Source organism: Rhodamnia argentea, chromosome 8, assembly GCF_020921035.1.
Source record: "Rhodamnia argentea isolate NSW1041297 chromosome 8, ASM2092103v1, whole genome shotgun sequence".
Classification (NCBI taxonomy): domain Eukaryota; kingdom Viridiplantae; phylum Streptophyta; class Magnoliopsida; order Myrtales; family Myrtaceae; genus Rhodamnia; species Rhodamnia argentea.
In genome coordinates this window covers 17,057,357-17,083,866 of record NC_063157.1, presented here as the reverse complement: position 1 = coordinate 17,083,866, position 26,510 = coordinate 17,057,357, and the positions used below count along the sequence as shown (strand labels likewise).

The 26,510-nt window shown below is 40.9% G+C and overlaps 2 protein-coding genes across 2 annotated transcripts; both read right to left on the bottom strand.

Moving 5' to 3' along the window:
• Positions 1 to 12,440: 12,440 nt before the first annotated feature.
• On the bottom strand, positions 12,441 to 20,020 carry LOC115755444 (ABC transporter B family member 19). The gene is made up of 10 exons (XM_030694852.2): positions 19,367 to 20,020; positions 19,181 to 19,235; positions 18,802 to 18,977; positions 18,259 to 18,459; positions 17,756 to 18,015; positions 17,341 to 17,657; positions 17,029 to 17,252; positions 16,122 to 16,941; positions 15,784 to 16,025; positions 12,441 to 13,857 (listed from the first exon to the last, which is right to left on the bottom strand). Exons 1-10 carry the CDS (start codon positions 19,610 to 19,612, stop codon positions 12,649 to 12,651), a joined length of 3,750 nt encoding a protein of 1,249 aa, XP_030550712.1. The 5' UTR covers positions 19,613 to 20,020; the 3' UTR covers positions 12,441 to 12,648.
• Positions 20,021 to 24,376: 4,356 nt separating this feature from the next.
• LOC115755447 lies at positions 24,377 to 25,097 on the bottom strand (the record flags this gene model as incomplete). The annotated part of the gene is made up of 2 exons (XM_030694854.2): positions 24,377 to 24,627; positions 24,734 to 25,097. Coding segments are annotated over 2 exons (537 nt in total), but the record flags the coding sequence as incomplete, so codon positions are not given.
• Between the last annotated feature and the right edge of the window lie 1,413 nt (positions 25,098 to 26,510).

Below are 26,510 nucleotides of genomic sequence, written 5' to 3'. Positions count from 1 at the left end.
CATACATGGCCAATACTGCTAAGTCTATCGGCTCTTCGCTACCACCAATAACTATCTTACAATTCTGGCATCCTAACGAGACTAGCACCTTATCCTTTAAAGGGGTGGTAACATGCAATATCACATCCAACGGTTTCAATTCCATTTCAGCCAAATCAGCAAATTGTGCAGACACGAAAGAATGCGATGCTCCCGGATCAAATAAGGCATAAGCAGCTTGGTCACATAAAGAAATCTTACATGTGACCACGCCGTGCGCATTCTCCGCCTCCTTGCGCGCCACAGCATATACTTTTCCTTGATTTGGCGGCCTATTCGGATTAGCCTACGGAATAGCTCCAACTTGAGGTCCCGCCTAAGGTCGTTGCACTTGAAATTGAGTTCTTGCAGCTAGATTTGGGCAATTCCTCTTATGGTGGCCAGGCTGGCCACAACTATAGCATACTCCCATCTTGCTTGGGCAAGGCCCATTCCCATGCTTCCGTCCACAAAGCCGACAAGTCCAGTTAACTTGATACGTTGGCTTCCCAATATTCTTCTTGACAGAAGGGACGAAACGCCTATTGTCGGTCACATGCCTCTTGCCAAAGTGACGATTATCCCTAGCGAGAGTAAATCGTGGTCCAAATGTGATTCCTCTTTCTCTCATGTCCCGTTCTACCAACCGGCCTCTTTCGTACAGCTCATAATAATCTTTCAAATTCAGAAGCACTAGCTAGCTGCGAAGATCGGACCTCAATCCATCTCTAAACCTCCTTGCCCTATCCACGGGGTTCTCAACCATTCTTGGAGCATACTTGGACAATCTGGAGAACTCGGATTCATACCGATCAATTGTCATCCGATTACGGTAGAGGTTTTGAAATTCAACCAACTTCTGTTCTTGGGCCACCTCCGAGAAATACTTTGCATTAAATGCCTCGGCAAAGACAGGTCAATTTGGCACAATGCCTTCAGGGAAAACTCTTCCCTTGGTGGCCTTCCACCAATCATTTGCAATCCCATGAAGCTAGTAAACTGTTAGGGTTACTTTTTCAGCCTCAGTGCACCCTAAAACTTCAAAGGCCTTTTCTAATTCCTCGATCCATCTAGGGGCAGCCTCGGGATCTCCCTTGCCATCAAACTTGGATGTCTTCAGCTTCATGAACTGCTCTACTAACCGACCCATCAAGCGATTTTCGTTACCATGGGCATTACCACCTCCGTTACCACGACCATTATTTCCATTATTCCCATTGTTCCCATTCGCCATATTCACGGCAAGAACTGCAGCTTCAGCAACTTAGGCAACATTGGCAGCCCTCTCTTGAGCTTGTTGGGCGACAGTGGCAGCTCGTTCTTCAGCCTGCTCGCCCATCATATTCCCAATCTGTTCTAGCGCTCTAAGGACCCCATCAACTCTTGGGTCTTCAACCACTTGTGCTCTTGAGCTAGAGGCTCTTCTTGTGCCTCTACCCCGATTGCTCATCCTCGCTAATCTCACCACACCTGAACCACTATAATTCCATCCAGGAATCAGAGACCTAAGTCATCTATTTAAGTCTAGCAGTTCGGGCAACTTATCACCTCAACAAATACAACCAGGGATTCATCACAATTCAAGCAATCATAGGTAACACATCAAGAGTTCTCATTCATACCTCAAGTCCAAACGCATCCGCAACTTAGCATCATCACAACATGCCAATTAACACCTCATTGAAACTTTAGCCAAACACCACCCAATGCTAAGTACGAAGCTTTACGACCTTTAATCACACAAGATAATGCGAAACAAGTGTACCAATTATAAGCGCCAATTCACATGACATGCAGAATGTGCTAAACTTTTATAACCGCCTAAGGTCTTACTATCTAATCATCCTAAAGTCATCGCTCCTTATTACTCCATGTCTCAACCAACTTGGATCGAGCTGACCTTGCTCTGATACAAATTAAACGGGGATGTCACGCCCCGAACCTTACGAGCACGCCAACACCCCGTACGGGCCGTAAATTTATAAACTTCCCAAGGATCCAATGGCAACCAACTTAAGCCTAAAATGATAAGCACATGCGGAAGCGAGAACTACACTCCATACAACAGAATGAAATACAATGACTCGGGATGTAAAAGAGAGATTTAAAACTTACTCCATACATTTCTTAAAAACGTCAAATTGACTTCAAAAGTTACTACTTGATAATTCTCAAAATACAACTTCTCTTAATAAAACAAGGTAGATGAAGTTTAACCTTACAGAGCTATACGGGCGAACACAACTCCAAATATAAAAACAGCTCTCTAAGACTACAAAAAGAAGTACAATCAGGTAAGGTTAACGGTTCATCTACTTCAAAAGGGCATCTTCAAATGCCAATCCATGGCGATCATGGGACTTCATCATTTGGGACCCGAAAATTGTTATCCCACGATGGGGTGAGAATAAATCTCAGCAAGTTATTCCTAAACCTAGACCAGGCCAATAATACCTCCCGACAAATCCTAAAACATGTAATTCTACTCGAAGGGACAATTGCTCGGCAAGCAAAACGACAAAAGCACACTACAAACATAAGATAGAAGTTCGCAATTCAAGTCATGCTTTACGCTTTTAAGGTCGAGCTTCGTGCCGGGACATTTCACAAATCACAAGATCATAAAGGGTGTTTCATATCATATATCTCAATCACATACCAATCATTGATATCAGATTGCCAAGTGCCCGCATCAAAACGCTTCAGGGCATTTTAAGCATTAAGACTCGCGTAAACACGCATCAAGTCGTTATAAATATTAAGACTCGCGTAAACACGCATCAAGTCATTATCTGGCGTTTAACGCCTCAAGATAAATTCAATTCCCCGCGTATCACGCTTCAGGGTATTATATGATCACATATATGTATCAATTCATTCGCTTAGCCAAACTTGAATTCGGGGTCAATCATGACCTAAACAACACAAGCCATGCCAACTAACCATAGCACGGGTTCGAGCAAACATGAATTGCACAATCACAAAGGACATCTCATGGTTCATCTACTATGCCCCAAACACATCAATTCATTCATGTTCCACATCATAATGTCAAACATACTATGAGCAATTTATCAATTCAGCCAATCAATCATTTCGATCCCTCATGACCGAATACAAGGTACTTAGCTAGTCAATTCCAAATGCTCAATTCACTTTGGCAAACCATAGCCAAACATAATAACGATAAGTAATCAATCCACAAGGCACCTCAAGACCAAACACATATAGGGCAAACAAGTTAATTTAGCCACGTCCATGCATCCTCGGCGGTATCCACCTACTGATTTCTACATCCAGACCTACTCTCAGAAAAATTGACATTTTTATAATCTCTTTTTGAGCAATCCAAACTGAGAATCGTGTTCCTCATGATCTTACGGTTGTGTGGGAGAAAACAGAGCTCAATTCGGACTCTAGACGACCTCGAATGAGCCATTTCAATTTCGACGCGCGCTGAAAAACGGGATTAACGGGTCTCTCGGGTTTCACACATTCTTCATACAAAAACTACCCTAAAATCCTACCAATCCAATTCTAAACCATCCATTAGTAACCTAAAGTCCTAGACTAAGTTTAAGAGTAACTTACCACAAGATTGAAGCTTGAAAAGCCAACCAAGGGGCGGCAAGACTTCACGACCAGATCTGGAACAGATTTGAGGGCTGATTCAGTCCAAGGAAAACGCTTGAAGTCAGCCACTTAAATCCTCTTAATCCACTCCAAACTTCTTCCACAGCTTGTCTAACATACTAAGCGAGGTATATGGAGTTTCTTACCTTGAAACCACTCAAGAAACTCCTTAGAACAGCCCTACAAGTCCACAGTTCCAGTGACGGGCAGCAGCTGTTTTGGCTTGGCTTTGCGGGCTCTCAACGGCTCGCGGATGGCGGTTCAAGGCTCACGGTGCTCTTGCGGAGGAGGGTGGTCGATGGTGGTGGTGGTGAGGCATCCCGATGACCAACGGACAATGTAACAAGAAGGAGATGGTGGTGAGAAAGGGGAGAGGGAGAGTGAAAATGAGCTCTTGCTTCTCAAAAGCTTGTTCCCAAAGCCAAGAGAAAGAGTGAGAGATTGAGGTGATGGGTTGTCTTAGACTAGGCTTTTGACTTGAGGGGGCTTAGTAGACTAGGTGGTTGAGGGCTTTAAGGAGAGTTGTCTAGGGAGTCACATCAATAATTCAAACTTTTGGCTTCTTGCCAATAACAACAAGAGGGGCAATCTTGTAAATCCAACTCAAGTCTAAAGACTACTTTGCCATTAATCTAATTTGAGGAATGAGCTCTAATCCAACGGTAAAAGAGTAATTTCTAATTCTATCAATATCTCACTTTTCTAATCATTTTGGGACGAACCGCAAACTTAATTGACTTTGGTGAGGGGACGTCCAAAATATTCATATTGTGATCCTTAAAAGTCCGATGCCCAAGTTCGAAGTCCAATTTAATGGCTAATCCCAATCGATTGCAACTCGGTTTATCTCAAACTAACGGGCGGCTCTTTAGGAGTTACGCGTATCGACCTTATGATTCGTATCATACTCAAGCTATGGCGACCTTGGTTGTCATGTGATTGCGAGGGTCAATCATTAGTTACGAAGGACGCGATCGTCGGGAAACGATTTAGGAACGTTCACAAATTATACTGTGGTCAAACGGAATCACCCGCGATCCAATTATATAACGCTAGCAATTTGTTCCTTAGTCGTTCCTGGATCGGCCTATAATAGCTAAACCTTCCCTCGACAACCCTTATGGCCAAATTGTCGATCCATGGTCAAGTTCTTAGGTCCACGTACCCATTTCCCAATTAGCCATTCCCCTTCGGTTAGTTAACTCAAGAGTGATCAATTACGAGCGAGATTTACTGAAATACATCGATGACATTTCATTACTTCAAAAGGGTCGGATTTCATAATGTCACACCCTAGAAGTAGGTGGCTTCCCATCCAAAATTTTTTGCTCGTCCGAAAATCCTCTCTCTTTCTACTCTCAACATTTGCATTGTTTTCGATAGTGTTCGGTTCGGTTCCGCTTTGTTCGGGTTCGCCGATAGCCTTGAGGTGTGTGCTTGCTTCTTCGCTGCCAACCGTTGTATCCTGGGAGACGGACGTTCACGAAACCTCGAACACGTAATAGAGGGGATGAATCTGTTTTAAGAAAACCGTGTCAAACACAGGCCTCGGTATTATTTGTATCGACACCATTTCTTTTCAATATTATTATTGCAATTCCATTTATGTTCGGTTACGTGATTGTACTGTTCTAATTTCAATTTTAATACGTTTATCAATTTGTATACTGTTCACGACATTTATATTATCGCCATATTGAATTTTGCTACGGGTTAGGCCCAATGCTGATTGTCCGAAAGAATACCATGAGCCGACACGGGTGTCCAGGCCCATCTCCTCAAAGCTAACGTTGTTTCGTCGGTTGAAAGCTCCGGGGAGAATGGTGCTTGTCCAATAATTACTTTTCACGATAATCTATGCAAGAATTAGTCTTTTTGGTTTTGGTTTGGCAAACTAAAATCCCCACATTTACGTAAATCTTTATTCCCGAATGTTTGGTCTATAGAATCAATGTTAAAGGGGAACCGAAAGTAGCTTTAGATACAAATTTTTACACTGCGTAACGTCATCATCAAGAGAGATCCCTCCTTCATAAAAACGAAATTATTTAAGTTCTTTTTTCCAATGCGTGAGTTATACAGAGTATTCAGTAAATTATAGACCACTTGGTCATTTGAAGCTCCCATGGTGAGTCTCAATCGAATAGAACCAAACCTCTTTATTGCAAATTCTGCTGGTGGAGAAATCTTGTTTTTTACTAACAACGTTTCTTTCAATAATTATGTTCAAACTGTTGTTCTACATAGATTATTTAGATCAAATTAAAGAAGAAGGGAAGTAAAAATTTGTTATACCATGCATCTACTATCTTCAACATATGTTAGATATCACCGGTGAAGTCCCGCTAATGAAAGTATCTTTGTTGTGCGTGAATTTGCAATGTCCAATATTAAAAGGGCAGAAATGTTAGTGCAATAAAATTTTAATATATTTTGTAAATTCTTTTCCGGTTTAATATGAGGTCACACACTAAATCTCCTTTAAAGCACTGTGCGCCATTTAATCTTTTTTCATTTTTCCCTTGAACATATTCATTTATAGTTTTAATGAGTAGGTTTGTGGATTGAAATTTTTTTTATTTGGGTAAGAGCATGAGGATAATTTTTAAAGTTTGTTTAGTGAATGAAGTGCATACATACTACTTATAGAAAATACATAGACAAAAAAAAATGTAACTAAAGGTCAACCTCATTGCTGAGTGTAAATAATTTCTTATGTGTGATGCGGGTTGATGTTTTAATTGTGTGTTATCCAACTTATGTTATTATTGTGATATTTCATGAGTCTGTCTTTTATTTATTTCAAAATTACTTTCTCGTTATAGAAAATGATGTGTCTAACTTTGAGATGTGTTATGCTCGATATTTGATTACTATGATCATTATCTTTAAACACTTAGGCTGCGTTTGGTCGTCGGGATTTCTGATCAGAATAGGATTGGATAGGATAAGATAAGAAATCCAGGGATTTGGCCTTATCCTATCTACTGTTTGGTGAACTAGGGATTTAAAGTCGGATAACTTCATATCCTATCATATCCTGCATTTGATAAAAAAAAATATATATCAATATAAAGGACATATATGCCCCTCCGTGATGCTCATGAAATATTTCGATCTTATTACTATAAAAAATAACGTTCTCACACACAAATAAACTTGAAAATATGCACATTTTATTAGATTTTCAAACCTCTTTGCAAAAAAATAAATAAAATGAAAATACAAACAAATGAGACAAGAAAGTTGTCATCATCATTTTCATGTGTTGCCCCATGAACTTGAAGCCTTTTCCATACACAATCAAGCAGAGGTTGCAATCTATGGAAAATAGACGCCCACCCTTAGGAAACCTTTTCATGTGTAACAAGACAAAATCCATAAGAATAATGAACAAGTTTTTCTTGGCGTTATCTTAGCGAGCTGACCCTCTCCAATATATACCGACTTTCACCGCTGATTCGATTAAGGGGATGCGATCAACAAAAAAACAGAAGGCGATTTAGAGAGAAAAACAAAAGAACCAGAGAGCGAGTGAGAGATAAAAGAGGAAGGAGAGAGAACTCGGGGACGTCATTAACGCTCTACATCCAGAGAGCATCCAACCTCTAGCCGGGCATTTGAGGACGAATCAAGCTTCAAAGTTTAGCTCACAAGCTTCTTGAAGTCCCGTAAAGCTTCCCAAACCCACTCCGTCACGCCTACAACCTCCCGAAAGGGGAGCTTAATTTCAGCCCTCTCGAGCTGGTTTTAATGGCATCTCACGATTTAGACTAGGTTTCTTCAAGATTTTTTATTCATTATGCTCCTAGTGCTCCCCTAATCTCGAATTCCTATTTATTTTGCATTTTGGTTGCATGAAAATCACCGAGTCGACCCCAAGCCCAAAAACCTATCTTGAACTCATGAGTCCGTTATTCATAAAATTGAACCTTTGCGATAATCGGGTAAGTCCCCTCTCACTCCTTGGATGCTATTTGACGTGTTAGTGTAGAGATTTAACATAGAAATTACTCTATTGTTTCTTCATCGGAGATTAGCTCTCAGCCGAAGCTAGTTAGTGTAGTTCAAGGTTGATTCGGGCATCAAAATATTCTGATTTTCGAAAATTAAAAAAATTATTGAAGCAAGCAGTAGCGTGGGTGAAGGAGTACGTGAATGAAGGGGTAGGATTCCTAAAAACTAGCTTTTATACGATGGATAAGAGAAATCCTATCCGACCTTATCCTACCCCCTCCCCTCGGATTTTTTTATCCGGCTTATATCCCCTCTATATTCGACATTATACTATCCAGGACACCTACCAAACACGGGATATGATAAAATATATCCTATCTCGAGTTTTATACGGACGACCAAAAGCAGCCTTATTGGTTTCACTCTAGGTAGTGCACCTCATCATAAGTATAGTGTGTTTAGAAAAATCTACTAAATCTTTTTAATTTTGCTACTCTTATCTTGTACTAAATGCTAACTATTTTTTATGTTATTCTCCCTGTAGAATTCTTGGGAGTGTACTTTTTCATTAATATTATTGGCTTATAGATTCTCAAAGTGTTGTTTCTATTCCTAATATTCATAATTTATTACAATATAATGAAGTTGTACTGATATGATCGGTCAATATGCTATTATCATTCATTTTAGAAGGCAAACGTCTAGCTTGAATTATAACAAAGAAAAAATAAAGAAAAATAGTCCAAAAAGTCTTAAATCTATTATACGGCGGCTAATTCAGTCATACACCTTTTAATTGTGTCATTTTAATCCTAAATATTTAGACAACTTGTCAATTCTTTCTTAAGCATTTCAATTATGCTAATTTAATCATAAATCTTTTAATGAATTGTCAAACTAGTCTTAAAAATTTTAATGATTTACCAAACTAATCATAAACCTTTTAACGAATTGTCAACTTAGTCCTTTAGGCCAATTACTCAAATAATAGGTTTACAACTAAAATGGGAAACCTTCAAAAGATTTAGGATTAAATTAGCAAAATTTTAAAAGGTTTAAGACTAAATTAACACAATTGAAAGGTTTAGGACTAAATTGACAAAATTAAAATTTTAGAACCGAATTGATACAAGTGCAATATGTGTAGGATTTTTTTTAGTAATTTAAAAAAAAAAACGAGAGGCTTTCGCCTTACTATATCTCCATTCCTAAAATCCTTAGTCCGCCTCGCTTCACTATGATAATCAATTACTAAATTAAACTATCTCGTAACTTGCGATTGTCATTTACACCCATCTTGCTATGCCTATGATCATGACCAATATGATGGTCGGTACTAACATAACAATTATGCAATGTTTTTTCTTTTTTCTTTTTTTCATTTTGGCCCGTGAGAGGCCACCGGCGACCCTTGCCCGAGGTCTTTGCGGCCAACAAGGCCATGATGGCCTTCACAACCCCGCACGCAATCGATCGGGCTATAATGGCCTCACCAAGAGCCATCGCAACCTCGCCTAGGGCCTTGGCGGCACTGCCGGCCACGAGCAAGGTGGTCCTTGCCAAGCTAGCCAAAATGAAAGGAAAGAAACAACAACAACAACAAAAATCAAGAAATGAAAAGAAAAAACAAAACAACACTGTAAAAATTTTAAATATTATTAAAATGTCTACGTTAACGCCGGCCGTGCTACGTAGAATGGTCGCCATCCATGTCGGCATTTTCGATCAAAATTAGCTAGATAACCTTAATTGGCAAACCGTAAAAGGGTTTAGAACCAAATTGACATAATTAAAAGGTATATGACTGAATTGGTATAATTACAATAGATTTAGTATTGTTTTGGCACTTTTCGCTAATCCTCTCTCTAAGTGGTTGGTAGCATTCCTTCGATATTCCGTTGAATCCAAAGTCGGTAATGCTGGGTTAAATTCTTGCTCCAGTAACCAGTTTTTTTTTGGGTCAAAACACACTGCATATCATTCACTTCAACAATAAACTACAAGACATGAAAGACAAGATTCAGAACAAAGCAGATGGGGGAGCCAATTTGATGGGAGGGACCCATTCGCCACCCAATCAGCGACTTGATTGGACTCCCGCGGAGAATGGAGCAAGGTTACATTTGGTAATTGGGCCAACATAGCGTTACATTCTTCAAAAAGGTGATGGAAGGCCCATGGGCTATGCTGAACAATGGAAAGACCAATCAGTTTGGAGTTCCAGGTGCAAACCTGGTTGTACTTGCAATTCAGTTCCTTCCTTGAGAGTCGACAGAGCCCTTTTCACTGCTAGGGTTTCTAGCTCAAAGACGGATAAAGCTTTCTCCGTCACGGCGAATCCGGCAATGATGCTTCCCCGAAAATCCCGACAAACTCCGGCCACCGATCCTTCCTTGTTACCTTCGATCCATGAACAGTCAACGTTAAACTTCCAGTTCCCCTGTTTTGGGAGCGTCCGTTGCGCTAGTTCGGTATTCTTCTTTCTTTTCCAGATCTTCTCCGTGGGAAGGCACTGAATGCAAGTTTCACTTATCAGATCTGCTCCAGTAACCAGTTGAGGTGTATATAATAGTCGGCCAGATTATTTTCGGCATGATTGTTGCTTTCAGATGTCGTCATCCAATGATCTACCCGCTCCTATACCTATTGACTCATTGGAATTGTGTTTAACACGAATTGACAATTTGAAGCAGGAGATTGACCGTTGCAACACGAATTAGCAATGTGTCGTTCGGAGCGTAGAGATCATAGAACGAACTCTTGACGAGATTCTTGAAGAGGACGTGCCAATTGAAGTTATATAAAGGAGGAAAAAACCAATTTGGAGAATCATAGATAGGTCTATCGGTAACAATGCACTTGGTAAAAGAAACAGAAAAGGGTGCAGCCTTGAAGGGTGTCTTGAAGCCTTCAGATACTGCAAGGACTCCTTCAGAGGTCTCCCGTGACTTGAATGAGTCAACAATTGCGGACTCTCTCTCTAACATGACAGAAACTGGTCAGAGGAACCCTCCAAGAAGTAACAGCAACAATGGCTTGCACTAATTGCCAACCGTGCTTCTGTTCTGCATCTGACAATTTTATTTTCTTATTTTTCTTACATTTTTTTTTACATTAAAATTTCGCTTCAACCATGTGATTCGTGTCCTTTCTGAATCCCATCCTCCGTTACATAGCGTGGTGACTTTACCCCCAGAGCTCTTTTCTGCAGCAACACCACCAACATGTCATGAATTATTGCGGGCGAGAGTGTCTGCCGATGCCCTACATGACAAACGAAATGTATGAATTGAATGGAGGTGACGGCCCTTTCTGGGAAGCAACACCATTTGTGGAGCAACAGTGGTGGTGAACTGACATCCATTGATCATGCCCAAGAAATTTCAAAGCTTCGAGCTTGAATGGACTCAGAAATATCTAACCTCTTTTACAGTGTTATCATCTTGTAACGAATTTTTTTACTAGTACTTCGGGTGCTCCAATCATTTGTCGTTTGAAATCCTAGAGACGATAGAAAATTCCTTCCCCTCTAGTCCACAAGTTAGGTCGAGTCACGATGATCAGAACAATGTCCACGTTTGATGATGGGGTTTTAGCTTCGACTTTATTGTGATTCAGTACGGTGAGCGAAAGTTGATTGACGATCTCACCTGACATCTGTAATCAGAAGAGGAAGTTTCACTCCTTTCTTCTTTTCGTGTGCAGTATCCCGATCTATCTTCCTATGTCCATCTTAATACGAGATTTAACTCTCAAATGTCGGAAAGTAAGGCTTTCGCCGTGTCAGGCGGGAAGCTTTTGCTAAGACCTTGCAAGATAATTAGGCGATGTCCAAGGCATGGATCCCTAAAGACCCCCTTGCTATGTTTACCACTTCAATTGTCTAAACAAAAGTCGGTAAATAACCAATCCCTCCTGGACTTTTCTAGCTAAAATCAGGTGTAGTAGTATAGGCATAGTAAAGCATATGCTAATGCCTGGAGGATGTAGCATTTCTCTAGAGAAAATAAACCCAAACAGACCTAGAGCTTCTTAGCCCCTGTAGATTCAGCCGATTGTAGCTCGAGACATTGTTTGAGCTTGAATCCTACCTAACTAAAGAAACATGAGAGAACTGATTTGATGCCTCCCTGACAAAAGTTCATCTTCATGCTTGCCCCTTCTGAGGAAGAGAGCCATTAGCTCTCTTTCCTTTTTGCCCTTTTGCGCTGGTTCTTTTTACTAAACCCTCACTTTCTGTTTTCAAAAAAGAAAAGAAAAGAAGGAAACTCCCTCGCTCACCCCACCAGTCTGCCTTGTTTGACAAGTTCACTGAGCAACAGAGGCTTCTAATGAAAAAAATAAAAACAAAACGAAAAGTTTTTCTTTTTTTCTTTGAGGATTATCAAGTACAATTTGTGAGAGGTGAGGTCACTTTAGAGGCCCACTGACTTACATTCGATGGCAATATTAAAGAGGGCTCGGGACACTTGGATGAATCATGAAGCTTTGCCCAACATGGATCATGACACCCACTCCTCCAACACATTCTTTAAGCTTTTCCTACGTCCGACAATCAGAGCTTTCCTCATCCTTTTTAGCTTTACAAATCACAATAATGCATACTCCTCTGAGCAAAGTGACTCTGCATCTTCATTTCAATTATATAAGCCTCGAACCCCGGCCTTTTCGCCTGCCCTTCAAAAGGGTCATCTTCATCTTAGCCCTGGAAAGATCACAGATGCGCAAGGAGAAAAGGAGGAACGGCCGGGAGGGCTTACAAAAGCTAAAGGCGTTTCTGCAATATGACCACACAACGACAGAGAGAATAGACTTTTCATGTAGACATATAATTTTCAGTCGATAAAATATATCCCGTTAATCGTAGATAGGAAATAATAGTAGATCTGTAGTTTCAGGAAATAGCAACCTTCACATGCCCATATCTACAACTTCTATCAGAAAATGAGAGTACAAGATGGATTGGACCCCAGCATAATCACCATCCCACAAGTGCAATAAAGTTCCTTACAATTCTAGGTAAAAAAGGGAACTCCTCTTTCATACGTGATGAAGCTGTAGCTGCAACAGTCTGGAGTAGGCCCCTTCTGGTCGGCTCACAAGCTCGGCGTGGCTTCCTTGCTCCGCGATACGCCCATCCTGGACCACGCCAATGCTGTCCACCCCTCTTATGGTTGAGAGCCGGTGAGCCACCAGCACGGTCGTGCGCCCCCGCATCAGCCGCTCGAGCGCTTCTTGTAGCACGCACTCCGATTCGGGATCAAGCGCGCTCGTCGCCTCGTCCAATAGGAGGATCGCAGGGTCCTTGAGGACAGCCCTGGCTATCGCAATCCTTTGCTTCTGCCCTCCGGAGAGCTGGACCCCTCTCTCCCCGACGGGGGTTTTGTAACCATCGGGCAATGCGCTCACGAAGCCATGCACATTGGCTGCCCGCGCCGCTTCAATCACTTCGGCTTCGGTGGCGCCCTCTTTCCCATATGCAATGTTATCGAGGATGCTCGCGGCAAAGAGGGCCGGCTCTTGTTGGACCAGTCCAATCTTGAGCCTGAGAGACTTCAAGTTCAGCCTCCTTATGTCCTTGCCATCAATCATGACTTTCCCAGCAATCGGGTCGTAGAAGCGCTCGATAAGTGCAATGACCGAGCTCTTGCCTGAACCACTGGCTCCAACAAGGGCTTGGCTCTGGCCAGCTCGGATCCTAAGGCTGAGGTCCTTGAATACAATCACATCAGGTCGGGAAGGGTAAGCAAAGTCAACATGCCTGAGTTCGATCTCTCCACGTAAAGAGCCAACCTGCTCAACCTCGGGATCGTCAGGGTCGATCTTCGTCTGACGGTCCAAAATGGAAAAGACGGATCCCACTGCCTCGCCACCTCTGATGATCTCTGGGGCAAGGCTCACAGTCTCCGCCACGGAGTTGGCAGTGATTACAAGGACCACGAAAACTTTGATCACCTTGGAGAAGGTGGACATGCCCCTGCTCACGAGGTGGGCACCGTACCACAGAATCAGGGCCTCAGAGGCATATAGAGAAAGTTGAGAGACACCGAAGAGGAGACCGGCAGTTTGGCTGCGGCCGAGGCTCCTCATCTGTGGGAGGCGGAGCTCGTGGCAGAACAAGGAGAGGATCTTGTTTTGGGCATTGAATGCCGCGACAGTTCTGATGTTGCTCACTCCCTCTCCCGCGATCATGCTAGTCTTAGCATGCGCCTTGGCCGTGTCTCCGGCGAAGCCTTTGAGAGAAAGTTGCTGCCGAATCAAAAACAACAATAACATGATTATATCCTGATTATCAGGAAACTGCATACAGCAATTTAAATGATATGGTCTAATCTCCATGGCTTCAAATCATTCCATTTTCATGCTAATCTCATTGTTCAAATCTCTTTATTAGAGAAAACCAAATTCCACATATTGTCTTGAAGCATGACGGAATCGTGTTTCAGAACTATATGGAAGAGAAAAAACTACGGTAGAGTGAAAAACTCGCTTGCCCAATAATGTCTCCCACCCAAGAAAATCAAAGCAACACAGAAAACAGTTGGCCTTACATATATAGCATGAGCGTCCTAGTGTCTTCAGTTTCTTTATATCCATGTGAAATCAAAAGCTTCACACTCCGGCAAATCTTTTCTCCATGTTTGTAAAATTTAGGCTCAGGAGTGTGTGTTGGATACATGACTGACAGTGACAACTACTCCACCTGAATTTTCACTACCATAGAGATGCCCCTACCAGGAAAGTGCCAAAAACAAGCCTACTACATACCAAAGGACCAACCAAGAAAGACGTAGGGTTACCTCCTACAGTGGACAAAGGACTTAAGTGCAACTATCAACACAACAGAAGTATTCCAAATTAATAGAAGAGAGCCATGGCCTTACCCATCTTTTGTCATACTACGTTATATGCAAGTTCATTTCATCCTAATCATTGTACAAAATCTCGGACCACACGAGTGCTAGGAAAAACGAAGACGCAGATCGTGCATTTATGGCATCAGGTCAGGTGGGGACCAGGATCCACTGAGCATTGAGTTTTCAATACGATCAACGACGGATCCGACCGTTGCCACAACTGGTAATATTAAGTGAGCAGTGGCGATACAAAATCATTTATTTGCAATAATCAACTTTAAATGTCGTACAACATTTTGATAAAAAATCTAATTATCTTCTAACATTTTCCAAAGAGTTTTGTTTGTAAACTTGAGGAGCTGTGAAACCCAAAATAATTAACTTGAGAACAACAGAAAGCTCGAATTTAAAAAAAAAAAAAAAAAACTTAAAAGAAAAAGAAAGATAAATAGATCGTGGCCTCGAGAAACAGAATATGCGACTTCTCAGTAGCGGAGAGCGAGGAGACTTCTTTCTCGTTAGGCTAGTGATTGGAATCTTTCTTAGCTCTTCTTAATTTATTATCTTTCCTTCCTCTTTTTCTTTCTCGTTTTGAGATTTAGCGTGAGTTTATTCGAAAAATATTTTTCAAAATATGATTGCTTTTTACTGACAAATTTTTCTAAACAATAGAACCAAATCTTGAGTCGCTCCCTTAGCAATGACATTTTTACCGATTTCGTGTTTTTAGTACGAGCTCGGTCAAATATTATGAAGCAGACGAATCACTAAGACCCGAAATTCGAATCTAACACGTGAATACGGAATATCACCGTAATTTTACTTTTTGCTGCAATGCCATGGGATTTAGAAAAGTGCAGTGAAACTGAGTATTGATGGGTCAATGGGTCGGGACTTTGGGACTTGGGAAGGATGGAGCAGCACGTGCAGAGCTGACACCTTTTCTTAAATTTATTTTTCTTTTGTTTTTGGGGTAGTGTTTGTCGTGTGACGGGACAGGTTCAGTGTGAAGTTAGATCCCTCGAGGCATCACAGGAATCTATCTGGCCTAGTACTGTTGTCGTTTTCTCTTTTCACTCCGTTAGATTATATGTTATTCACCATTCTACCATCGTCCCTATCGTTTATGTCGAATTCATTTAAGTAAAGCTTAATCATGATTTATAAATAATTTAGGTTCTCTCTTATTTCCATTTAACGCTTATCACTATTTAGTCGTCCCGGATGACCTTTTTTTTCATTGTTATGATATGAAAGGGACTCCGATTTAGCCTAGACAAATCAATGAAAAATTCGTAGGTGGAGTGCAGCTTTTTACCTGAGCGAAGTTGGCGAGGACCAGTAGAGGGAAGGTGGCCAGGATCAGGAGAGACACCCTCCACTCAATAATGAAAGCCACGATGAAGGAAGTGAGCAGCGAGGTCATGTTCTGCAATATCACCGATATCCTCTCAGCGATCGCTGACTTCACGTCTGCGGCGTCGGTTGCCAGCCTAGCCGCCACCAGGCTCGAGTTGTGCTCCTCCTCGTCGAACCATCCGACTTCATTCCTCAGAATTGCTGGACAATGAGCACGAATTACATCTCAATCGGCACAAATAAATAACGTGACAAAAGCAAATTTATGAGCAAACAAGCATGATTCGAGATCAATACCTGCAAGCATCATCCTCCGCACTCTGGTGGTGAGGTTCTCTCCCATGATGCTGAAGAAGTAATGTTGGATCAGGTACGCAACGACGGCATAGAGGCCGGCCCCTATGTAGATAAACACATACTCCTTCGTCTTCCTCTCCATGGAGGCTGGGTTCCTGTAGTAGAATACCTCGATCATGTTGCTCATGACAATCGCGAAGGTCGGCCCGATGAACCCCGAGAGCACAGACCCCGCGGCACCCATTATGGAGTAGGGCCACTCGGGGGCGTTCAGCTTGAGGAGCCTGCAGAAGTAGCCGTCAGGTGCGGGGTTCCTCCTCTCAGTCTCGGCATTCGAGACCATCTCGATGCGGCCATCAGCACCAGTGCTGTATGAGTAGCTCAGGTTCCTCAGGCTGCCAGACCGGAGGCTCAGGGACTTGGTCGAGAGTGAGTGGCTTAGCCGCGACGAGCGAGACCTGCGGGTCGACGGGTTTGAGAAGTCTCTGTTCCCGACCATCTCCTGGAACCTGATCAGCGAGGCGTAGGCCCCAGCCTTGGCAATCAGCTCCTCATGGGTCCCGGTCTCGACGACCTGCCCCTGCTGTATGACTGCAATGCTGTCGACGTTCCTGATGGTGGAGAGACGGTGCGCAACGACGACGGTCGTCCGGCCTACCATGAGGCGGTCAAGTGCTTCCTGGACTATGCTCTCCGAGCCGGCATCAAGCGCGCTGGTGGCCTCATCGAGTAGTAGGAGTATAGGGTTTTTCAGCATGGCCCGCGCAATGGCGATCCTTTGCTTCTGACCTCCCGATAGCTGAACTCCTCGCTCCCCTGCCTGGTTTCACATTCAGAAGCAGACAGCTCAGAGTGACTCAACTGTAATTCCGTTAGAATGCGGCGAATACTAATTAGAGAGACTGACCTGAGTACTGTAACCTTTAGGAAGCAAGGTGATGAAGCTATGAGCATTCGCCGCAGAAGCGGCTGCTTCCACTTCAGCCATCGTGGCATCCGGCTTACCGTAAAGTATGTTCTCAAGTATGGTGGTGGCAAAGAGAGCAGGCTCTTGATTGACAAGGCCGATCTGATCGCGCAGCCATTTCAGCTGCAGCGTCTTCAGGTCAACATTGTCCAGCAAAACTTGCCCTGTTGAATCATTTTAACATAAGTTGACAGTCCAACCAAACCGTTTCACAAATCAATCCATCGGTCTCGACAAGGGAGATTCTGTCACCTTGATTAGGATCATAGAATCTCTCGATCAAGGACACAACGGTGCTCTTCCCAGAGCCACTCCCGCCAACAACAGCAACGGTTTTTCCAGCCGGGAAGAAAATGGAGAAATTGCGGAAGATGATGACGTCCGGCCTCGAAGGGTAGCTGAACGTCACATCCTTGAACTCGATGTTCCCACTGATCTCGGGCAAGCATTTCCCGTTCGAAGGATCGTGAGCTATGGAGGGCTTCTGCTTGATCACTTCCATCAGCTTGTATCCCGCCGCTTTGCCTTTGCTGAATGCTCCGAGGTTCGAAAATGATTGGCCCAAACTCCTAAAAAAGAAAAGAAAATCACAAGATCATTATCAATTGCTAAAACCATGGTTTGTTGTCATTGTGAATAGATGAAGTCCATTAGCTTTAGGGCTTACATGCCACCAACGATAGCGGAGAAAATGGCCGTGAACGCCTTCCCTCCATCTGTCTGTCCGTTCCTGATGAAAACACCGGCATACCAGAAGACGAGCGCCCACGACATGCATGCGATCCCATATGTACATCCCAGCCCCAAGCCCTTGGCCATACCGGCCTTGTACCCAAGCTTCAGCGTGTTTTGTATTGCATCTGAGTAGGAATTCAGGGCCTTGCTCTCGCCAACATAAGAGTAGACAGTCCGGACTTGCGCTATCGCCTAGAGCAAAAATCAAGATCAGAATTTAGCAAATTGGCGCCAAGCCTCGTGAACTCAGGGATATTCTAACAAACATAGATCAAATATTATGTCCTTGGTCTCCTTTGATACCAAAAGATAAAAGAGCTAAAACAAGCACAGCATCTAGACTCAGATTAATCTAATATGCTTCAATAAAACTCAACCGACTTCAAAGTCACTGTTCTTTCACTTCCTGCAAAAGGAGGAAAAAAACCCACACACCTGCTCGGCGATTATGCCGGCATTCGCATAAGATTCGCGACTCTTGGACGTGAGGCCGGTGAGTGTGTAAGCATACAAGCCTCCAGCAAAAGCGATTCCAGGAATCACAGCCACACTCAGCAGCGCAAGCCTCCATGCGGCCACGAAACCGACCACCAGCCCAGCCAGAAACGTAGACAGATAGTGTATGAAGTTGCCAACCTTCAGAGAAACATTAAAAAAAATCAGAAAACTAAAACAGAAAAGCACTGATGACCAAAGAATTGAAGTAGTATCATAATAAAACAACAAAAATAAGAGAGAGCCATCAGCCAAGGAAAACAATGAAGCACGGCGCACGTTAACTCAGGCTGGCTAACGTGCGCCGTCAAAGTCCAGGGTTCAGATCATGGGACCCGCCATAGCCATAAAAGAGTAACAACCAGCCAGACGAGCACTTCACGATTTAACGTCATCCCAACAGCTAGATTTGGCACTCCCAACAGGGCAAAACCAGAGGATAAAACATGAAAAGTGGAGAGAACGAGAGATGGGGTCTCTGACCTTCTCGCTAATGGCGTCTTGGACAAGCAGAGTGTCGGTCGAGACGCTGAAGACGATGTCTCCGGTCCGAGCATCGGTGTCGAAGAACCCCACGTCTTGCCTTAACACGGCCTCCAAGTACTTCTTCCTCAACGTGCTCGCTTGCCTTTCTCCGGTGTACATCCAACAAGCAATCTCTGTTTTCCAATCGTTCAAAATATGGAATCCACAGACTTGGTCAATACGTGGTTGGATAGAGTTGAATGCAATGAGGACGATGTCACGTGAACAAAGAAATGACACGGGGCTGATCGGTCCCAGAAAGACCCGTTCGCACATAAATACGAGTAGTTCTAATTAATGAGCAAAAGAGAATAGCGAAAGAAAAGACATAGCTCACCTGCATAGGAAGAGAAGCAAACAACCAGCCCAAGATACACGAAGTAGAGTGCATACTGCATCAAGAATTTAAAAAGAAACCCAGAAATCAGAAACTTTAACCAGATTCAAGATCTAAATCTGCAGCGGAAGAATATTAGAAAATGGAGGGTGCATTCGAGCAGAAAATTGACAAGAAAGTTTCAACCTTTGACACTTCTTGGGTCATCTTCTTCAAATCGGATTGGTTCTTGCCGAACCCGTTAACCATTTCGCCAAACAAGAGGAAGAAGACGGGCATTGAAGATCCGTGGATAATAGCTCCTAAGCTGCCAGAGATCATGAGCAGCCAATCGTACTTGTCGGCGAACGAGAAGAGCTGGTAAAAGGGCAAGCTTTGCTCCTTCTTCTTCTCTGCATCGGGCAATGCTTTAGCATCTCCACTCTCTGCCATTTTTTTTGGTGTTTCTCTCTCTCTCTCTCTCTCTCTCTCTCTCGCTTGCCTCGAGACAAGTAGGAGAGATTGGGAAGGGATCAGCTGGTTGGTTGACTTGGGATGAAGAAACTCTTCAGGAGAGTTCAAGAGTGAGGATGGTGTCGCTAGATTTTCGCCATTGAAGGAAAGATCTGATGACCACCCTTTCCTTGTTGTACGTGCTCTCTCTCTCTCTCTCCCCCTCCCCTTCTCTCTCTCTAAAGGGGCACTGACAGCGTAGCAGTTTAGTTCATCAGCTTGCGTTTGCTGGAGAGGAAAAAGGCAGAGACCATGAGTAGAGAGAGAGAGAGAGAGAGAGAGAGAGAATGAGAGTGATAGTGAGAGTGTGTTGAGAGTCTTGAGACCTGGCGGTCAAAGAAAGTGGAGAAAATGAGTTCCAAGAGCGGATGGCGTGAGCTACTTTATAGAAGGGGAGTTTCAAGGAATTGAATCAGAGAAAGCAAATAACTTTTTCGGGGTCGATTATCTTTCCTTTTTTAAAATCTAAATTAGAAACAGTAAAAGATTTTTTGAGGCAGAGATCATATGATCCATTTATAATATTAACTCATTTCATGATCTTGTTGAAATTTAGCTATTGTTAAAGAAAAAACTGTTAGTATAATGATTATTATTATTATTATTGTTAAGCACTCTGTGAAATATTATGATGATTTTTTTTTAAATTAAAAAAATTAACCAGGTTTAGAGGAATCTGGAAACTGGGTTTTAGTGCCCGACTTGCTTTTGAGTTATATGCCTCGAGTTCTGAGCAGCCAGACCTTCTCTTTATGTGCAAACTGCATGTTGGAATTTCGAAGCATATACATATATAATATGTAATAGACAATAAAGAAAGAAAGAAAGAAAGGAGGAGAGAAAATAACTTGACACAGGCTGGTTCTTGTTTGCAAGCGAAGGACTAATCAGAGTCGACGGTGAGAGAGAGGGAAATAGTGAAGCAATGGATGGTTTGATTGATTGCTTCGTGAAGTCATTCTCATGCCCAGTGTCAAACCAAATTCATGAACCCAATAAATCATACAAATGGAAAAATATATATAATAAGAAAAAAAGCAAATTCATGAATGCTGATTATACTGTTACTGTGAGTTGAGAGAAACGGTTTGCCGTGAAGGCGTTATCTTTCTGTGATTTGCGGTTCAAGGGATTGCTCCTATGCTTTTGTTGTCCTTCACTCTTTGGTAAACCTCGTTTTCAGTCTCGAAATTGAAACTATTTTGGGAATCGACCCATCTGACCAACATGTTCTCGTGCAACTTGGGGCACGTTTGCAATTTTGACCGGCTCGGCTCCCGCATAACTTTCAATCGAGACCCTCATTTTTTTTTTATAAGAAAAAAGTCACCAAAAATCATAAATTATGTTTATTGTGACATATTAATTTTAAATATTTTTTGAAGACATCAAAAATCACAAACTTATACCAGTGTGACAAATTTACCACATGTTTAAGCATAGGGTTTTTTTTGTTACAAGAAAAAATTTGAGTTAAATACATCAAGTTTGGAGTAAATGTATCACATGAGTATAAATTTGAGGTAAATATGTTACAAGAACATAATTTTTAATTTTTTGTGGCTTTTACCCTTTTGTTATTTTGTTATTGATGTTAGTCTCTCCAAAGTTTTGATTCTTTTTCCTTTTTCCTTCGTAAGAACCCGTGAGAGAGTTCATTGAGTTTTTTTCAGCTAGCCTTTAAGCACGCGTTTCATGCATGCATGATTACTTGTACAAGAACTTGCTAGGGTTGCACCTGATTCATGATGGAGGAAAAGCAGTAAAGAAATTTTCAGAACGTGTATGGAGGCGCTTTGGGCAATTTTATGCATTGTTTACTTTTCAACTATGGACTAAGGCTGTGTTTGTTTAACTATGAATGAATGATGTAGAAGATATTTTCTTAAAATTGATCGTTGTATCGCTTGAAATAATTAGCCAATAGAAAGTATTTTCATTATCGATGATATCTTCATGGATGAAGAAAATATTTTTTGTCCATTCATTTTTGTAAGCAATAGGAGCAATCATATTTTAAAAAATATTTTCTAAACTATTTATTTTTTCGTAAAGCAAACTGAGCCTAAAATTTGATCCGAACTTCTTTTTTGGGTTCCGCGAGAATGGTATTAATGTATCAAGAGGACTCTGTTCGGTATTAAGGTTTCATGCTTCATTGACGAGGCAAGTTCAATTTGTGTGCTTAGTTATGGCAGTCAAGGCTCAAGAAGACATAAAGAGAAGCACATTACATGTTCAAGGTAAAGAGATAGAAAATAATAATTATAGTGATTTTCGTGTATTTCCTTGTCACTACTAGTCACGGAATTTAATGAATTTGTCTCTGCTTATATTGTTACCTTAATATCTATGAGGTCAATTTTTTTGTTCATTAAAAATAATGAACTATTTTTTTTCTTTTCCGCTAAGTTTGTTTAGTGAAAAATAAATTATTTGAATTCTTTTCCTAAAAATGATCACTTGTTTTGCTTGAAAAACATATAAAAAAAATAATAAATTTTTTGCATTGGTATCAATTCAATCATAAACTTTTTATTGGATCAATTAATTCCTAAACATTTTGCATTGATACTAATTGAATCCATTCGACCAATTTTGACTAAAAATTTTTAACTTGGACACCATTCATCCTACGTGGTATGGTCATCTCTGACATAGACATTTTTAATAGTATTTAAATAATTTTTAATTTTTTTCTTTTATTCTCTATTCTTCTTTTTTTTTTTGGTCATCCTACATGGTACATTCAGTTTCTGATTCCATAAAATTGGAATCGATGATTTTTTGTCCAATTCTTGGCTCTAGGGTGGATTTGCCCACTCGGACCACCCGGACTGGATAAATTATTTAAATAATTTTTAATTTTTTTCTTTTCTTCTATGTTCTTTTTTTTTTGTCATCTTACGTGGCACATTCAGTTTCCGATTCCATAAAATTGGAATTGATGATTTTTTGTCCAATTCCTGGCTCCAAGGTGGATTTACCCACCCAAATCGCCCGGACTGGATAAATTCATTTATTTTTATTTTTACTTTTATTTTAAAAAAATTTTAAGGAACCATTTAAACTCTTTATTATTTGAGGTACTACTACAAATAGTCATAGAATAAAAATGACTTTGTTAAAGGCTTTTCTCCAGTATGAAACCATGCAAAGATGGTGGACTAAGCAAGCGCGATCATGCTCACATAATTTTGGAAACCTCTTTTGGAGCAGTTTGATGTTTCTGTAGGTAAGGCGAAATGGCCTCCAACCTTGCCTTGATTGACAATGTTGTTGCAGCAGAATGTGAAAATTATGTGAATGTGTTTGAAGCACATGCGATCGGTTTCACTAGATCGCCCAAGAAATAAATCGAACCGGTCGATCGGCCTGGTCCAGTTCCAAGCACTTTCAATATGGTCCTTGATTCAGGAAACTGGGAATCGATCCCTTTGATCCGGTCCCCAGTTTTGAGGTGGGAATCGAATTGCCCGGAAATCGATCATCCTTAGTTTAATGTTGTATTGACAGCACACTAATTTTAATGGTCACGAAAGTTCTTGCCTAATGAAGAAGTCGAATCATACCTCGACTTAACATTAATGGTGGAGGAGTGGCAAGTTTCATAGCGATGCAGGGTGGCAACCATTGAGGAGATAATGGTTCTAGAGAAATGTGATTATTATCACGACAATGATAGCGGACTAAGACTAACAGGCATGTTTTGTGGTTAATGTTTTTGTTGATCAATTTTTTCACTTAGTTTGTTTCGTAAAAAATAAATTGTTTAAATTTTTCCTAAAAATGATTGTTTGTATCACTTGAAAAAGAGAAAAGTACCGAAAAATTCATAAATATATTGTGTTGGTATCAATTTAGTGATGAACTTTTTAATTGGATCAATTTAATGATAAACGTTTTTGCATTGGTACCAACCGAGTCCATTAGAAAAATTTTGACTGAAAATTATTAATGTGGACATTGACCGTCCGACATGAATTTTTTTGATAGTATTTCAATAATTTTTTATATTCTTTTCTTTTGATTTTTGTTCTTTATTTATTTTTATTTTTTTGGGTGAGGGGTGGCGGCCCTTGCCAGCCCATAGAAAAATAGTAAAGCATAGAAAGAAAAGAAAAAAAAGAACCAATAAATTATAAAAGAAATCAAATTTTATTAAAAAAATGTCCAGGCAAGCACCGTCTATGCCACGTAGGACGTCGTCGGCCACATTAGCGATTTCCGGTCAAAATTGTCTATATGAGTTGAATTGGTATTAATGCAAAAAGGTTTAGGATTAAATTAATCAAATTACAAGATTTAGAACTGAATTAGCACCGATAAAATAGAATTAAAACTTTTTTCGCACTTTTCCCATTTGAAAAATATTTTTGTCATCTACGAAAATATTTATACATAAATCGTTGTCCAAAATGCAATATTTTTCACCGACTAATTCTTTTAAGCGATATAACTGATCATTTTAAGAAAATATTTTTAAAATTATTCATTTTCGCGAAACAAGTGGAACCATCTTTGGTCTGATTTGTTCCATGAATCATTAATTGTATTATGATAATGCCACTGCTTTGGCAATGTTCTTCCTTCATTTGCCTTACCACATTGTGAAAGACAAGCTCCAGAGAATTATAAACACAGAGAATAGCGCACACCATAAAAATGTTAGGTAGCACATAGCACCTTGCAGTTGTGACATTGATAGGCAAATACATGGCAAGCTAGAGCAATTGACAGATACAACCACAAACACAAAAATATATATTACTCTGACCACTACTAATACATTGGAGCTTGAGCAGGGGCATATCCAATCTCATAATATTCACCGGCATGACTCGCCTTAGGCGCGGTGCTGATGGGACCAGATGCTGCGCCGGAACTTTGGACCTCTCTCATGACCCGCTTCGGATTTCTTCGTTGCAGCTCGCAGAGATTCGCCAAATAAACACCTGCTAAAATCAATTGCAGATTTGAGGGGACAATGTTCTTCCCATGCTGCTATGATAAATCCGTTTCAAAGCATATGGCGTGGATTGATTCACCGTCAGGACTTACCTTCTCCGAGTGCCAAGTTAAAGTAAAGATCAACAATGTTAGGGCAGTTGAGGTAACATGCCGTCGAGCAAAGCTTGGCAGTGAAGTGAGGCTGAAGGAGAGCATCTGAAGATATGCCCACAGACTCCCTATCCACTCCACAGGCGCTGGTGCAATCATCGGTCTCGATCCACTCGTGCATGATATCCACAGCCACCTGAGAGGTCTTGCATTCGTATTCCATCTTCCGATCCGTTGGGCTCACGTAGTTCTCCAGGACGCATCGCCTTCCGTTGGACGCAATCGAGAACGAGCAGAGTTCTGTAGGCAACTGTTCGCACACAATATCACCTAACCACGAAATAGATAAGGGAAAAAAGATGGGTCAGTCGAGAACTATTCGAGGAATCAAATAGCTTGTCACAATTGCATTTTGGCCAAGAGAGACCCAAGGTGATACCCAGAGCTCCTTGGAGGAAGAGCGAGAAGGCGAGGAAGAGAATCAAGGCCATTTTGGGGAGAAGAAGAGGAAGACTGCTTCTCAGACAAAAACGCCGGCAAGTGAAAGATCTCTGTACTTGGTTTTATAGCAACTTCTTTTTGCTGGTGATGAATCTGTCTCCGGAGGGTGCCATTATATATATAGAACAAGGTGTTGACGACCTTTTTGGCAACGAGAACATTCAGTATGAACACAAAAGCGTAAGCTTGCGAAGGGATGCTTGTTTCTGTACCGTAACCCCGTGCAAGTCAATGAACTCCGTGAGACAACCATAAAGGAAGTTTACTTTGGTGGCAACGAAATCAACAAATTTCGGACCATTTCGATCTCTCCAATGTGCCGTTTGGTTCCCACTACATTAGCAGATGCACATAGGTTAAAAAAGCGGTACACCAAAAAATAATATTTTACCTATGTCCATTTATTAATATAAGTTGTATCGTCATGGAAAAGTTTGTATTTAAGCGTAATTTAGAAAAGAAACATAGAAGGTAGAATTAGTTTTCTTATTTCTCTTCTTTTCTTTTACCTATATGTATCTATTAGTTTGAATTTATCCTCTCTAAAGAAAAAAAATGTATTTCGACATATATTAGAAAAAATAAAAGGAAAATTTTCACTTACTAATCTAAATTTATCCTCGTGTCAAAAGAAAAATTTCAAAGAGATTTAAAAAAAATTAAAATAAGTGGTCCCATTTTTTAAATTGTGTGCAAGAGCAAAATAGCAACATACTAGGAAAAAAACTCTAGGAGTGTCAAAAATTGTGTACTACGCTCACTTTATTATCAAATGTTGTATATGACACTCATTTTAGTGCTAAAAGTATTTCTTCAGATCACTTAATTGCTAAATTTGTTGAAAAACGATCGCTTAAGTGCCAACTCCACTCTGCTTAGCCGGAAATCCAACATGGCATTTTTTTTATTAATATATGAAGTCGACATGGCTTGCCGGAGATCTAGTCATCAATAAAAAAAAAAGCTAAAATCTGAAAAAAAAAAATACAAACATAATTAGACTAAAAAAATAAAAAAAATAAAAATCCAAAAAAAAGATATGTGTACTTGAGGTCCTAAAACTTGTTACGAAAGTGCGGTTGAGTCTTAAAACGTATAAAAAATGCATTCAAGTCCTAAAACTTATCAAATTAGTGCAATCGAGTTCTTTCTTTAACTCCGTCAATTTGGACTAATAGAAAATACTAATGTTTTTAAATATTTTCTCTCTCCTACATGGTAATGACGTGGCTAAGACGACTTCGTTTTTGTTGGAATCTGATTTTTAACACAAATT

What these genes read in the sequence shown, in the direction of transcription:
- LOC115755444 (XM_030694852.2), bottom strand. Translation starts at nt 19,612, where the DNA reads ATGGCAGAGAGTGGAGATGCTAAAGCATTGCCCGATGCAGAGAAGAAG. An exon ending in TGACCCAAGAAGTGTCAAAG is followed by an intron (nt 19,236 to 19,366) that starts GTTGAAACTTTC and finishes TTCTTGATGCAG; the next exon opens with TATGCACTCTACTTCGTGTA. An exon ending in AAGACGCCATTAGCGAGAAG is followed by an intron (nt 18,460 to 18,801) that starts GTCAGAGACCCC and finishes GTTTCTCTGAAG; the next exon opens with GTTGGCAACTTCATACACTA.